This window comes from Macrotis lagotis, chromosome 6 (assembly GCF_037893015.1).
Source record: "Macrotis lagotis isolate mMagLag1 chromosome 6, bilby.v1.9.chrom.fasta, whole genome shotgun sequence".
Lineage (NCBI taxonomy): Eukaryota > Metazoa > Chordata > Mammalia > Peramelemorphia > Peramelidae > Macrotis > Macrotis lagotis.
The window spans coordinates 94,218,011-94,230,806 of NC_133663.1; the positions used below are offsets into that span (position 1 = coordinate 94,218,011).

Genomic DNA, 12,796 nt, shown 5'->3' on the forward strand with positions numbered 1-12,796 from the left:
AAACTAGAAAGTTCTAGCTCTTACTCTTAGAGCTTCATGCTTCTTAAACCTTGAAGCTTTAGCTTCCAAAAGATTGAAGAGCACTTTGTTCAGAACTACCCTGTGAGTAGGAGGTATAAATATAGTTTATATTATAATATATCATAAATATAATATCCCCATTCTATAGGTGAGTCCTCCAGAGGATAAATATACTTACAATCCAGATTGTCACAATGGAGATTTGAACCCAGGTCATCTGACTCAAACCAGTGGTACTTCCATTATAAGCAAACCTAGGCATCTTCAGTTTTTTTTCCCTACTCTATGAAGCTTTTCTTGACCATTTTGCACTTCAATGACCTCAATACTGTTTTGATGCCTAGGGGCAGCCCCACTTAATTTTATCTTTCTCTGATTGTATTGTATTTTTCTTCCAGTTATGGAGGCAAAACTATAAGCCATAGAGGACAGAAGCCATTTTCCCAGACTACCCATTAGTCTTCCTGTCAGGCAATATTCTTTGTCTTGGTATCAGTTATGGATGCCCTTTTTCTTTCTCTTAAAAGTCTACTACAAAAAAGAAAAAAATTAATAGCATGATTCTTGGATAGTGTCATTCCTTTGGGGGTGGGATTGCTTACTCAATGAGGACCTTTATCAATAGCTTAGGAAATGAATGGAAATTTTACTTTGAACATAAATATATTCACATGCCAGGTTTTTTGATATATTATTTTTGATGAATGAATAATGTTTATGTTTGACTTGTGGGGTGGGGTTGTTGGAAAGTAGAAGAGCTAAGCAATATTGGATCTTATATATTTGAAGAAGTACATTTTTAAATATCACAAGAACCTTCTTTTGCCTCCAAAAGAAGGATCAATATATATGTTGACTATTCAGATACAGACTGCCTACCATCTAATAGAGCTGTCTGTGGGGTAGTGTGGAAAGAACACTGGGTTGGAAGTCAAAGGATTAAAATTTCATTGGGTTCAAACATCATAGGCATTTATTACCTGGGTGACTTTGGAAAAATCATGTCAATTCTATGGGCCTCAGTTTAGTCTTCTGGAAAAACAAAAGGGCACGGTTGAACTAGGCAGCCTCATTTCCCCTCTAGCTCAAAGAATCTGTGATCTAATGAGGGCTTTGTTGGCTATTATACTTCTAAGTACTGTTTTTCCACTTAATAATTCATCCTTCAACAGCTTAAAATCCCAGATCCACTGTTCTGTCTATTTTTAATCAAATAGCAAATATTAAATGTCTGTCTGAAGTTCTCTGTTGCTTCATCCAGCAAGTATTTCGTCCTTGGGCTTGAGATCATCTTTCACAAGTATTTTTTCTACAGTTGAATTTATTTTTTTCTTGATCTATTTCAATAAAGGCATGGTGACATGGTGCAAAAAAAATTCTGTCAGGAAAATCCCTCAGTTCTAGTCAAACCTTGGCTAAATACATATAATATATGTATGTACATATACAAATATACATACCAACTCTGTGATTACAGGAAAGTCAAGCAACTTAAGTTGTTCTACATTGATGAAAAGTGTTTCTCCCTTGAGAGTTCCCTAATCTGCTGAAATCTTAGGTCTGAATTAAAAAATAAAAGGTCAAAATGAAATCATGAAGAACCTTGAGTGAAAGATTAAAAAAAATCTAAGTTATTTTCTCATTAACTCTTAAGAGGACATTTTTGTGTAGTTGTTCATTTGTTTCAGTTGTGTCCAACACTTTGTAAGTCCATTTAGGATTTTCTTGGCAAAGATACTGGAGTGTTTTGTCATTTCCTTCTCCAGCTCATTTTACATAAAAGAAAATTGAGGCAAACAGGGTTGACTTGCCCAGGGACCAACAGCTAGTAAGTGCCTGAGACTGGACTCAAACTTAGGAAGAAGAGTCTTCCTGAGTCCAGGCCTGGCATTGTATCCATTGTACCACCTAGCCATTCTTTGAGAAGGACATGTTCTATTAGTTAAATCACATGCTAATTCAGGGAAAAGCCCCAACTTTGAGGATGTAAGAGTGCTCTGTTTGTAAAATGATCAGAATGCCCATGTGTCTTCAGGGCTCATGGTGTTGCTTCCTTGGATAGTAACTGGGCCCCCTAAAACAACAGCTTATTTTTAAGTTATTCTTTCCCCATAAATGCAATACAACAGCTCATGGAACCCTTTCATTTTTTTCTCCTCAGAGACTTGATTTAACCCAGTCCTCCCCAATTTGCTATAGAACATTCTCCCCAATTTGCTGTAGAACATTCTCCCCATAAACCCCAAGACACATTCATTCACAAATATTCCCCATCATCAGGGAGAAGAGTGACCCAGCATGGGAGTAGGGATGGAGATAGGTATTCATCTCATTAACCATCTAAGCCATCTCAACTTCGATTTGCCGGGCTATACCATCTAGAATGTCTCCTTGATATGGGTGAATTTATAACCCTTTAGTCAAAACCACTATGCCTATCAAGAAAAGGTAGGCAGAGTATCTTCAAATGAAGATTTGGACTTTCAGTTTTGATCTCCACATCTATGTATTATTTGGAGCCTTTTGCTTTATAGTAATTGAATGTTAGGTGCTCTTTAGATATTCCCAAGATCCTCTCTGGGATGGAGAACTGAACCAAAAGAAAAGAAAAACTAAAGGAGGCAAAGTGCATGTTATTCACCTACTCAGTCTACATTTCTATCTTTATTATGCCTCTGTCCCACTTTATCACCTTCCTGATCCCAAGAGAAAATAAGAACCAAAACTCATTAGATTCCAGCATCAGGCTAAGGTTATAGGTAGGGAATAGAACTTCCCCAAAGGGAACTCTTGAGGTTCCAAGTGTCTCAAGGATAGTGGAAAAGCAATCTTGCCCCTCTGTTAATAGGTATCTTTTGTATGAGAAAAAACATTCTTCTAGAGTGCTGACATGGTTTTAACTCTCTATCTCTTACTCTTTCTCCAAGATCATGATTTGTTAAGGAGGGAAGGAGAATCATGTGAAACTTCTGTCCCCATCTCTATTTTATTTTTTCTTTAATTTAAGAAAATTTAATTTGTTTATTTTTAGTATCAGCATTAAGGGCAGTTATGTAGTGCAATGCATGGAGTGCTAGGACTGGAGTCAGGAATACTCAACTAACCCTTCTATCAGAAGGAAGTATGGATCCTGCCTCTGCCACCTTTTAATAATTTCCCTTCAGTATTACAGATTCAAACTTTTACAGTGTTGCTCATAGGATTGCAGCTGTCCCAAAAGTCAGCAGTATGACCTAGGGCAGTGTCATTAGAGCAAACACCCATTTCTCCACCCATTCAGTGTTTCCTCAGTAGCAATAAGCCCCTGGTCCCAGGAGACTCTTGGGATGTTTGACTTTGTCTGGGTTCCTTCCTTGATTATCACTGAATTTCTTCAGTACTTTTTCATTCTTGGTCTGTATCTAGCTAAGGACAGTCAGTCAGCAATCTCATTGCAAACCTATGGTAGCTCTTTGGGGAAAAAAAAAAGCCCAAAACAAAAAAAAAAGCTTTTGACTGATGACTTCATAAAGCCACAGACAGTGGGGCAGCTTCCTGACTTGGCAACTTCATTCGTCTCCTTGTCTATTCTGGATGAGATAAGTAATTATAGACAAATGGAAAGGCTGCTACTCTCAGCTGACTTATCCTTGTATTCTTCAGAGTTATGTACTTTAATTTTTAGTTTCCCTCACTGCTCAATCCTTTTACCCTATTTGAATGCCATCATCCTGTTAAGTAGTTATTTGTAAGGATGCTGCTGCCATTTTGTTTTATTTCTAATTTCCTGTTTGCTTTTGATAAGACATTTTGTGCTTGCTTTTGGATTTTTTCCTTTTATCATTTGGGAAGGTCAAATCTGTGTATAAGTCTGTGACATTAAAGAGAAAAAAGGGAGAATGGAACCTAGGAAGTTGATAAAGAACAGGTTTGAACACAAGATGAACAATGCTTGTATATAGAAATTGAAAAATGGGATGAATTTTATAAGATGATAAATGGTTCTGCTTCTGCCTTTCTTTTTATTAGTGGTAAAAAAATAGTGATGATGATGATGATGATTTGGGTCTTTACTGTCATTTATATAGTGCTTTCAAGGTTATAGAGTATACATGTGTTATTTAATTTTCATGACAATTTGTGAAATAAGTGCTATTATCACCATTTTATAGATGAGGAAACTGAGACTGACAGGATCTCATAATACATGTCTAAGTTGGGATTTGAACTCCTTGGTCTTCTTAATTCACGTTCAGCATTTTTAACTCATTCTGTAGTCTAAGGAAGTGGAAGTGGAGCCTGGAGCAATAACTAGAATCCCATTCCATTATTGACTTGACAAAATAAGGAAGATGAGAGAGGAGATCTTAAAATCCAAACATAATCCAATCCAACAAACATTTAATTGCTTCTTCTGTGCAGAAGACCTTTTGGTATGGAGAATAAAATGAGAGGCAGTCTTAGAATCAGGAAGACCTGAATTAAATTCTCACTTCTGATGCATGCTGGCTTTATAACTGGGCAAGTCACATCTCTAAGCTCTTGGCAATTCTATAGGAATATAAGTGGAGAAAGTGCAAATATACCTTGGAAATCTCTATTCCTATCCTGCTATGTTCAAGATAGTGCTAGATCCTAGGGTTCCAAAGACAGAACAGGTCTCCCATTCCCTGCCCTCAAGGACCTTACATTTGAGGGGATAAGAGAGATAAAGAAGGGAAAATACAATTTGTAAACAGGTAAGTGGATGCATATAGTAATTTGGGGAGTGAGAGAATAATAAAGAGCTTATAGGATTATAATGTTTGCATGCGTTACCTCATTTGAATGCTACATTACCTAATGAAGCTACTTTAGGTGGATGTATAAAAGACTGAAAATGATGCTCTTAGACAATAATAAAAGGATGTCATAGATGTCTTGACAACAGTGCTAATTATTCCAGTTTTGGGTAGGTGATGGATTTGTATATATTAAATCTTTTGCAACATTGGGAGGCAGAGGGGAAATAACAGTACAAGAGAAAAAGTGCTCCAAATAGGTAAAATGATGTTTAATAGAAACCTGAGTTGGAATAGTAGATTAATCTATCACTGCAGTTGACATGGAAGTTCAAGTGAGTGGTATGAAGTGTCCATATAGGAAATTAAGTACCATTACTAGGAAAACCAAAATGAGCATTCCTTTTCATGTCGGCAACATAAGGTTCAAGAGATTGGAATTATCATGGGTTCATGCATCATTAAACAAGTGTTGAAAATTTCAAACTAAACAGTCCTCAAGAACAACTTGTAATCACAACATCACTGTGTTTTGATTTTCTACTTTACTCTGTTCTCAGCATAACCTTTTGTTCTACCTATGATATTTTTTTAGTTATCGCTCAATAAAAGTTCAGACTGAGATCCAAAGGTGCAATAAAAATGTGGTGGTATTTTCTATCTTTTCCTCCCCTTAAAAGAACTAACAAATCTATTTATATTGTCAGCAAATCCTCTGAATTTTTGAGTAGCCTGAAATCAAAGGTCCCCACCAGAAGCCTCCGTCAAACTTCTCCTGAATTCCCAATATGGGTAAGTGGGTTGCAGCATCATAGGCAGCACATTTAATGAATATGCTGATTAAGAATCATTCCATGGCTGAACCCTGGAGAAGCAGAATGTTTAGTTTCAACTATATAAGACATTGGACTATAAGATCTTAAACTGTGACCTTTGGAGGATTGCATGCTCTCTGTTTCTTCCCTTATAAATTGGGCTTAAAAACACCTACTACCTCTCTCACTGTTGTTTGTGATCAAACTGTGGCAATTGTGAAGTAACTAAAGTTTATTCTTTAGAAATAGCTTTTTGGGGGGCAGCTAGGTGGCAGTGGATAAAGCACTGGCCTTGGAGTCAGGAGTACCTGGGTTCAAATCCGGTCTCAGACACTTAATAATTACCTAGCTGTGTGGCCTTGGGCAAGCTACTTAACCCCATTTGCCTTGCAAAAACCTAAAAAAAAAAAAGAGTAGCCAGAAATAGATTTTTTGGGGGGTGGCTAGGTGGCGCAGTGGGCAGAACATGGGCCCTGTAGTCAGAAGTACCTGAGTTCAAATCTGGCTTCAGACACTTAATAATTACCTAGCTGTGTGGCCTTGGGCAAGCCACTTACTTAACCCCATTGCCTTGCAAAAACCTTTAAAAAATAGCTTTTTGGGGCAAGTCATTTATTAAATTCCAGAATGATACCTTCATATCTAGAGAGTGGACTGACCTTTTGTAGAATTAGTTTTCTAGTTCAGTACCATTCTGACTTGTCACTTTGTGTTGGCCATGATTTACTTAAGGTCCTAATCTTAATGATATTAGAAACCCTTAGAGATCATTTCTGGGTTCTATTGATACATACAGTTGCTTTTGACAGTTTCATGGTCATGGATGAGATTGACTGGCTTATCCATAAGAGACATGAATTTAGCAGTAGCCCCTTCAAGCAACTCAGAGACTGAAGATAAGATAGCCTTTTGATATTTATAGCTGCCAAACTAATACTTTGGAGTGTGTCTATATTTCCCCACCTTGTGACATGGAAGGGCTAGTTGTTAGAGACTTGATTATGGTGGAGAAAGTGATGGTTTCCAGGTTGTGGTTCCCAGTGGATGGACATTATTGGGAACTTGGGAGTTGTATCACAGTGAAATCACCAGGTCTGCTAGCTCACAAACATGGGTAACTTTTACTTTCTCTAGAGGAAAAGTGAAGTTCAGTCTGTCAAAATCTGAATGAGCCCTTTATAAGTATTGATTATTAGTGACAGAAAAAGATTAATTTCTGTTTTATGATACCTCCTATCATTAAAATGAACTGCGGCTATTAATTGAAGAATTTGTAAGAGGGAGGAATTTTAATACGTTTTTGGGGGAAGGAAAGCGGGTTCATATTTATAATTACAAATTTTAAGTGATAATATTTCTAGATTTATACCTTTATGAATACATGAAAGTCTTCTTTCAAACATTAAGGCACAGTACTGCTTGGTTCTTTTTTTCCCCTTGACTGGCTGAACTTTAGGAGCTAGCAAAAGCAAATTTTCTAAACATTCTTTATATAATAGATAGCCATGCTAAAATTTTAGGGATAATAAAGCTGAAGAGAAAAAAAGCCAAAGTTTTCTTTTTCCTCTTTTTTTAAACCTTGGGGTGATCTTTGTTCAAAACAAGAAAGGATCATCTTATTTTGTGGGATGTTTCCTCAGAGTGAAGATGAACTCCCAGGAGTGTATCATCTTCAAATTACTGTGTTCATTTCTGGTTTTTATTTTTGAGTCAGCAAAGTTATTCTCAATTGAGCTTGAGTCCTGATGGTTTAGATTTGATATTGGAAAGAAATCAGACAGCTAGCAAGGGAAATTTGCTAGGCAATATCAGAGACAGGATAGCCAATAAAGATAGAGATTGAAGATGCCCCAAGTTGATTCAGTTGAACCAAATTCCCCTGCCTGAGTTGCCTATTGTATACTTCATCAGCTAAGTTTCAGAGTACTTAGAGTTCAACAAACCTCTTCTCTACCTTGATAGAAAAAGGGTTTTTGTCAATAGCTGAAGTCAATCAAGTCTCAAGGATAGTTTCTATGCTTTTTAAGGGAAAGCTAGCCTTACTTACTTGAGGGCAGAAGCTCCTGTTATTGAGTGCCAGATCAGTTGGAGTCTCCCTTAGAAGATGGGACATCTTTCATCTCCAGTATCCCCGAGGACAATTGTTCAGTTCCCAGTGGCCCTATAGGCCTGAGCTTGGAAGTAAGCTCAAGAAAATATCATTTTGGATATGGGGCAACTGTGAAAGATGGTTGAAGCATATAGTAATAGTTTTCTTTTTGACCTTCATTTTTTCTTATTTCTTACCACTTGGGACACCTAGCCATTCTATGTGCTTTTTGCTCTATTCATTTTGGCTCATTTCTCCAATTTAATGAGATCATCCTGAATTTTAATCTTGTCTTTTAATGTATTAGCAATCCTTCCCTGTGCTGCATTTCCAGTGGCAGGTTGATTAGTGTATGAGCCACACAATCTTCCAAGTTGTTAATAGAAACCATGGAACTGCATTGGGCCTGGACTGACTTCTTATGAACTCCATCTTACCTCTAAACCATTAATAATTAGCTTGTGCTCAATACTGTTAGATAACTCTGTATCCATATTTTATTGCATTAGTTTTTGTTTAATCTATATGCATGATACAACTCTGAGTATGCTATCCTAGACCATTTTGCATGCTTTAGCAGAGAATTTGCTATGTGTAGTAAATATCTTCTCTGTTTCCTTGATTTCTTCTGTGTTTTACTGACAGCAGAAATATTAACTTGGAGATAAAAAAAAGTAGAAATTGAATATTATTGACTAGGTGGCTATATGGTGTATAGGCTAGTTACTCTTAAAGCTTGAAAGCAATTAGCTCTGAGTCCGATTATCCAGTACAGTCTTCCCAAGAGAAAATCTATCTTTGCAATGTGTTTTAATGTGTCACTACTATGTATGTATAGGAGGAATTCATCATATATCAATGGATGATATATTTTATGGTGACAGTAATTGTGGAAGGTAGACAGTCCTGGGTGTGCAAAAAAAGGTTAGATTACAAATGCAAACTAGTCTCCTTGTGTTATTTCTTTGGTAATAAAATAATGGTAATTTAAAATTCTCCTTTTTGGGGAGTTGCAGGAAAGGTAGGGAGAAGTAGAAGTGGGTGGAAATTATGGCATTCTGTTTGAATGGAAGATTTTTCAGGATAATTTACCAGTTAGGATTGGTTTTGTAGCCATGTTATTTTTTTTTTTTTAATGGGACAGCAAGTGAGTAAATTGTATTGCTGGCATGTTTCTAGGGCTTAGGCTTGGAGATTTTTAAAAGCTCCTTTTCTCCTTATTTTTGTACAGAAACTCCCTGTCCTGCGTAAGGACCACAAGTTGGTAAGCAAGCATTAGGATTACATATGGCTTCCCACAAAACTCTCTTTGGGTGCTTCACAGTTAAGGAAATATTCAGATTGTATGCTTGTGGAACCATGTAAAATGGGCTCTGCTTATGGGTATCATCCTGTTGAGGCACTGAAACTACCTACCCCTCTTGACTTATTCCACATGAGTATCCTTTCTATACTCGATGTTTTAGCTAAATTGACCTACTTTATAGCATCACCAATGGACAAAACACTTAATAGGACACAAATGACAGACTAGTCAGTTCCTCACAAAAATACCTACCGTTTTCACTTCTGCCTTCTTCTGATATTGACTGATCCACATGTTAAACAAAGAGCTTAACCTCTCCATGCCTCTGATTTTTATGTGTAGAATGAATAAACATCGATTTATCTCTAAGGGGGGATATTTTCAATATTTAATTAAATGAACTCTGAAATCGCCCACTGAAGCAAGGCTACAAAAGTTCATGTATATTGTTGTCCTTTCTTAATGTTTCTAAAAGGACATCTTTTGTCTGTTCATGTGGTGATGTCTAGTAATCAAAGAGTATTTATTATCAGTCTACCATGTTTCCAATACTGATTGCTCAGAGTTTGCCACCATGGTAGTGTGTGACACTAATGTCCTGCTTTACACATTGCAGGCCAAAAATGAAGTGCTTAAGAACACCCTTAGAGTGCAAGAAAACCAGAAACTTCACAAGATGAAGGATGAACAATACAAGAAGGTATCTATATGTAGAGGTGAAGGACTAGCCATCCTTGAATTAAAATCAGAGTCCAAATAGAGCTCTAATGGGTAGGGGTGGCCAAGGGGCTTTGCCCCAAGACAGTGATAATACTTTCAGTCCTTTTGCAACATTAATATTTAGCAAAAAAAAATTAATGTAAACAGGAAGCTCCCACAGGTTCTCAGTACTCTTTCCCTTTCATAGCAGTGCCATTATGGTGGTCCTGAGAGGTCTGACTCAGAGTAGCTGTAATATTCTGGGTCTCTTCTACCATCTCTTCACCAAATGGGTGTTTGTCCTTCATTCTTGAAAAAGATCATGACATCACAGAGGTGATACCCATGACATGCCTATGAAGGATTTGAGTGAAAGGGTGCTATATTAAAGTGAGACTCTCCTCCAGAACCATCAGAATTCAATGGCCAAATATGGATCAAGATGTTGGGAGATGGTCCTGGGTGCCAAATGAGGGTGATTTTGTTTCATTTGCCCCAAATATAGTTTGTGATTTTTGCCTAGGAATAAACATTCCAAGCTATGGTTTGGAGTATGTAGACAAAAAAGAGGAGATTGACCAGAAATTGATGACTGGCTAACCATTCAGGTCAGAGTCTTCAAAGATGTAAATGATTAAATTGTGGATGGAAAAATATTTACTGTGTCTCAGATTGTAGCTGTTTCACTCTGCCTTTCTTTTGCCATCTTCACTGACAAATTCTATTAAGACCTCCTCTATGACATCTGAGTTCTTTAAATTTTACTTTGTAACTCCAATTTGGGGGAAGATTAAAAAAAAAAAAACAGATGAAACCCCAGGACAACTTAGCTACAAGAAATTCTGTTCAAAGAAATCATGATGGCAGTATATAATCATTATTGAAAAACAGAGTATCAGGGCCTTCCAAACAAAGGTGATATTGCTATCCTTTTGCCTTTCTTGAGGTAGCTAGGTTGTGCCATAGTATATAGAATGCTGGACCTGGATTCAAGAAGATCTGAGTTCAAATCCAGCTTCTGATACTGATTTAACTGTGTGACTTGGGCAAGTCATGTAACCTCATTCTGCCTCAGTTTCCTCAACTGGAAAATGGGTACAATAACAAAACAAGTCTCACAATTAGAAAAGTAATGAGGAAGCAATTAACTCAATGTTTGATGTAATATTAATACTTCTTTCCTTTCTCTCATCCTATTGTTTCCTACCTTTTCCCTTTTCCTTTCCATTCCCCACCTTTTTATAGTAACCCAAGTCTTGTTCTCTCAAAGCTTCAACCTTCAACTTTGACTTCACCCTGGCTTCCTTGTCCTGCCCTTATAATCTGGTATCTGAAAGTTGTTATGAGAATTTTTCCCATAGTATTTTGTTTTTCTAGGGGCAGCTAAGTGGTGCAGTAGATAGGGCACTAGCCCTGTAGTCAAGAGGACCTGAGTTCAAATTTGACCTCAGATATTCAATTACCTAGATGTGTGACCTTTGGCAAATCGCTTAACCCTATTGCTTTGCAAAAAACTAAAAAACAAACAAACAAACAAACAAACAACATAAAGGTATTTTGTTTTTCTGTTAAAACTGAGCATATCATTCTACTTTTACAGTCTGGTACTATCTTTCCTTTAATAACCCCCTTGCTCACTTGTTCTCCTATTCATTATCTTTCCTCTATCATAAAGAAAACTCAATTATTGAACTCTCTATTTATTTCTTAAAGTTTTATCCTTTAGTGGTGCTACACCGCTGTCTCTAAATGAAATGAAAAATGATCTTTCCATAGATTTTATTTATTTACCAAGAGGACCCTACATAAAAAAATTAAATTCTTTAAGTGCCACCAGGAAAGTAAGTTTTCATTTCTTTGTTTTCACATTTGCATAGTTCTTTGTGAAGTTATTGAATAGCTATACACCTTCATTTCAGCTATTGACTACTTTTTAAAAATTTCATAGGACAAGATTGAAAAATTCTAAATATGGCATACAGCATTGCACTTGAAAGCCTCCTATGAGTTTCAAAAGAAATAAGATTTCACAACTTGAAATACTTTTCTCGTGCAGATCAGAACTCTTCCACTTTTTGGTAGATGGCTTAATGAGATGCTAATGGGGGAAAAAAATTTCCAAGGTTTGAGATGTCTCCTCTGCCTTTAACTGGGCTGTTCCCTGGATAATTATCCTTCATGAACCCATACTCAACCCTTTCCAGATTGGTAGTTAAGTATCAAAAATTGTACTCTACCAGAGTACTCTCTAAATACTCAGGTCAAGTACTCTCTCAAAAGGGAGACATAAGAATTGAATTGTAAAAAATTCATTATCTTGTGGCTAACTTTTTGCTCATGAATACTCCAATTTTGGCTGTACTTTAAGCAAGTCCCTGAACATGTAGGAGACAATTATCAGAACTCATGTTTTCCAGTTTGACAGATTTCATCAGAGCTTATTGACATGTTGGCAGCTTTTGAGAATTGGGAGTTATTGCTTTTACATTATGAGAGATTAAAGTAGAATTTTAATAGAATTTTACTTTCCCTTAAAATTATTTTGTTTTTTATTGGTATATTTTATTTTAACATGTCAGTTGATGATAATTAGTCACTTTGTTATGATTGAAAGACTGAAAGACTTTCAGCCCTTATAGCTTATCAGTTCTTTTTTTAAATTTTTATTTTATTTATTTGAGGCAATAGGTTTAAGTGATTTGCCCAAGGTCATACAACTAGGCAATTATTAAGTGTCTTGAGGTCGGATTTAAACTCATGCCTTCCTGACTCCAGGGCTGGTGCTCTATCTACTTCACCACCTAGCTGCCCCACTTCATCATTTCTTAACAGAAATGATTAAGGTATTTTTACTACAGCATCTGGAGCCAACATTGGCCATTATTTGTTGTCATTGTTCAGTTCTTTCTGTACTGTCTATTACTTGATGACCCTGGAGAAAACTGAGGCAAATGGAGTTAAGTGACTTCCCCAGGTTCATTCAGCTAGTAAGGGTCTGAGGTTGGATTTGAATTCAGGTCTTTCTGACTCCAGGACCAGCCCTCCACCTAGTTGTCCATTGGTCATTACATTGTACCATGAATCTCTGATATTTCTGTTTTGTCTT

The 12,796-nt window shown here is 36.7% G+C and overlaps 1 protein-coding gene across 5 annotated transcripts in view; it reads left to right on the top strand.

Moving 5' to 3' along the window:
• Positions 1–12,796, top strand: part of EPSTI1 (epithelial stromal interaction 1) — a 122,747-nt gene that overhangs the window by 59,782 nt on the left and 50,169 nt on the right. For 3 of the 5 annotated variants that reach the window (XM_074191725.1, XM_074191723.1, XM_074191726.1), the window contains exons 7-9: positions 5,489–5,573; positions 8,917–8,949; positions 9,608–9,691. In XM_074191725.1, coding sequence (XP_074047826.1) covers positions 5,489–5,573; positions 8,917–8,949; positions 9,608–9,691 — 202 coding nt within the window. The remainder of the gene's footprint in view (positions 1–5,488; positions 5,574–8,916; positions 8,950–9,607; positions 9,692–12,796) is intronic. The other 2 variants (XM_074191724.1, XM_074191727.1) reach the window with 2 other exon arrangements.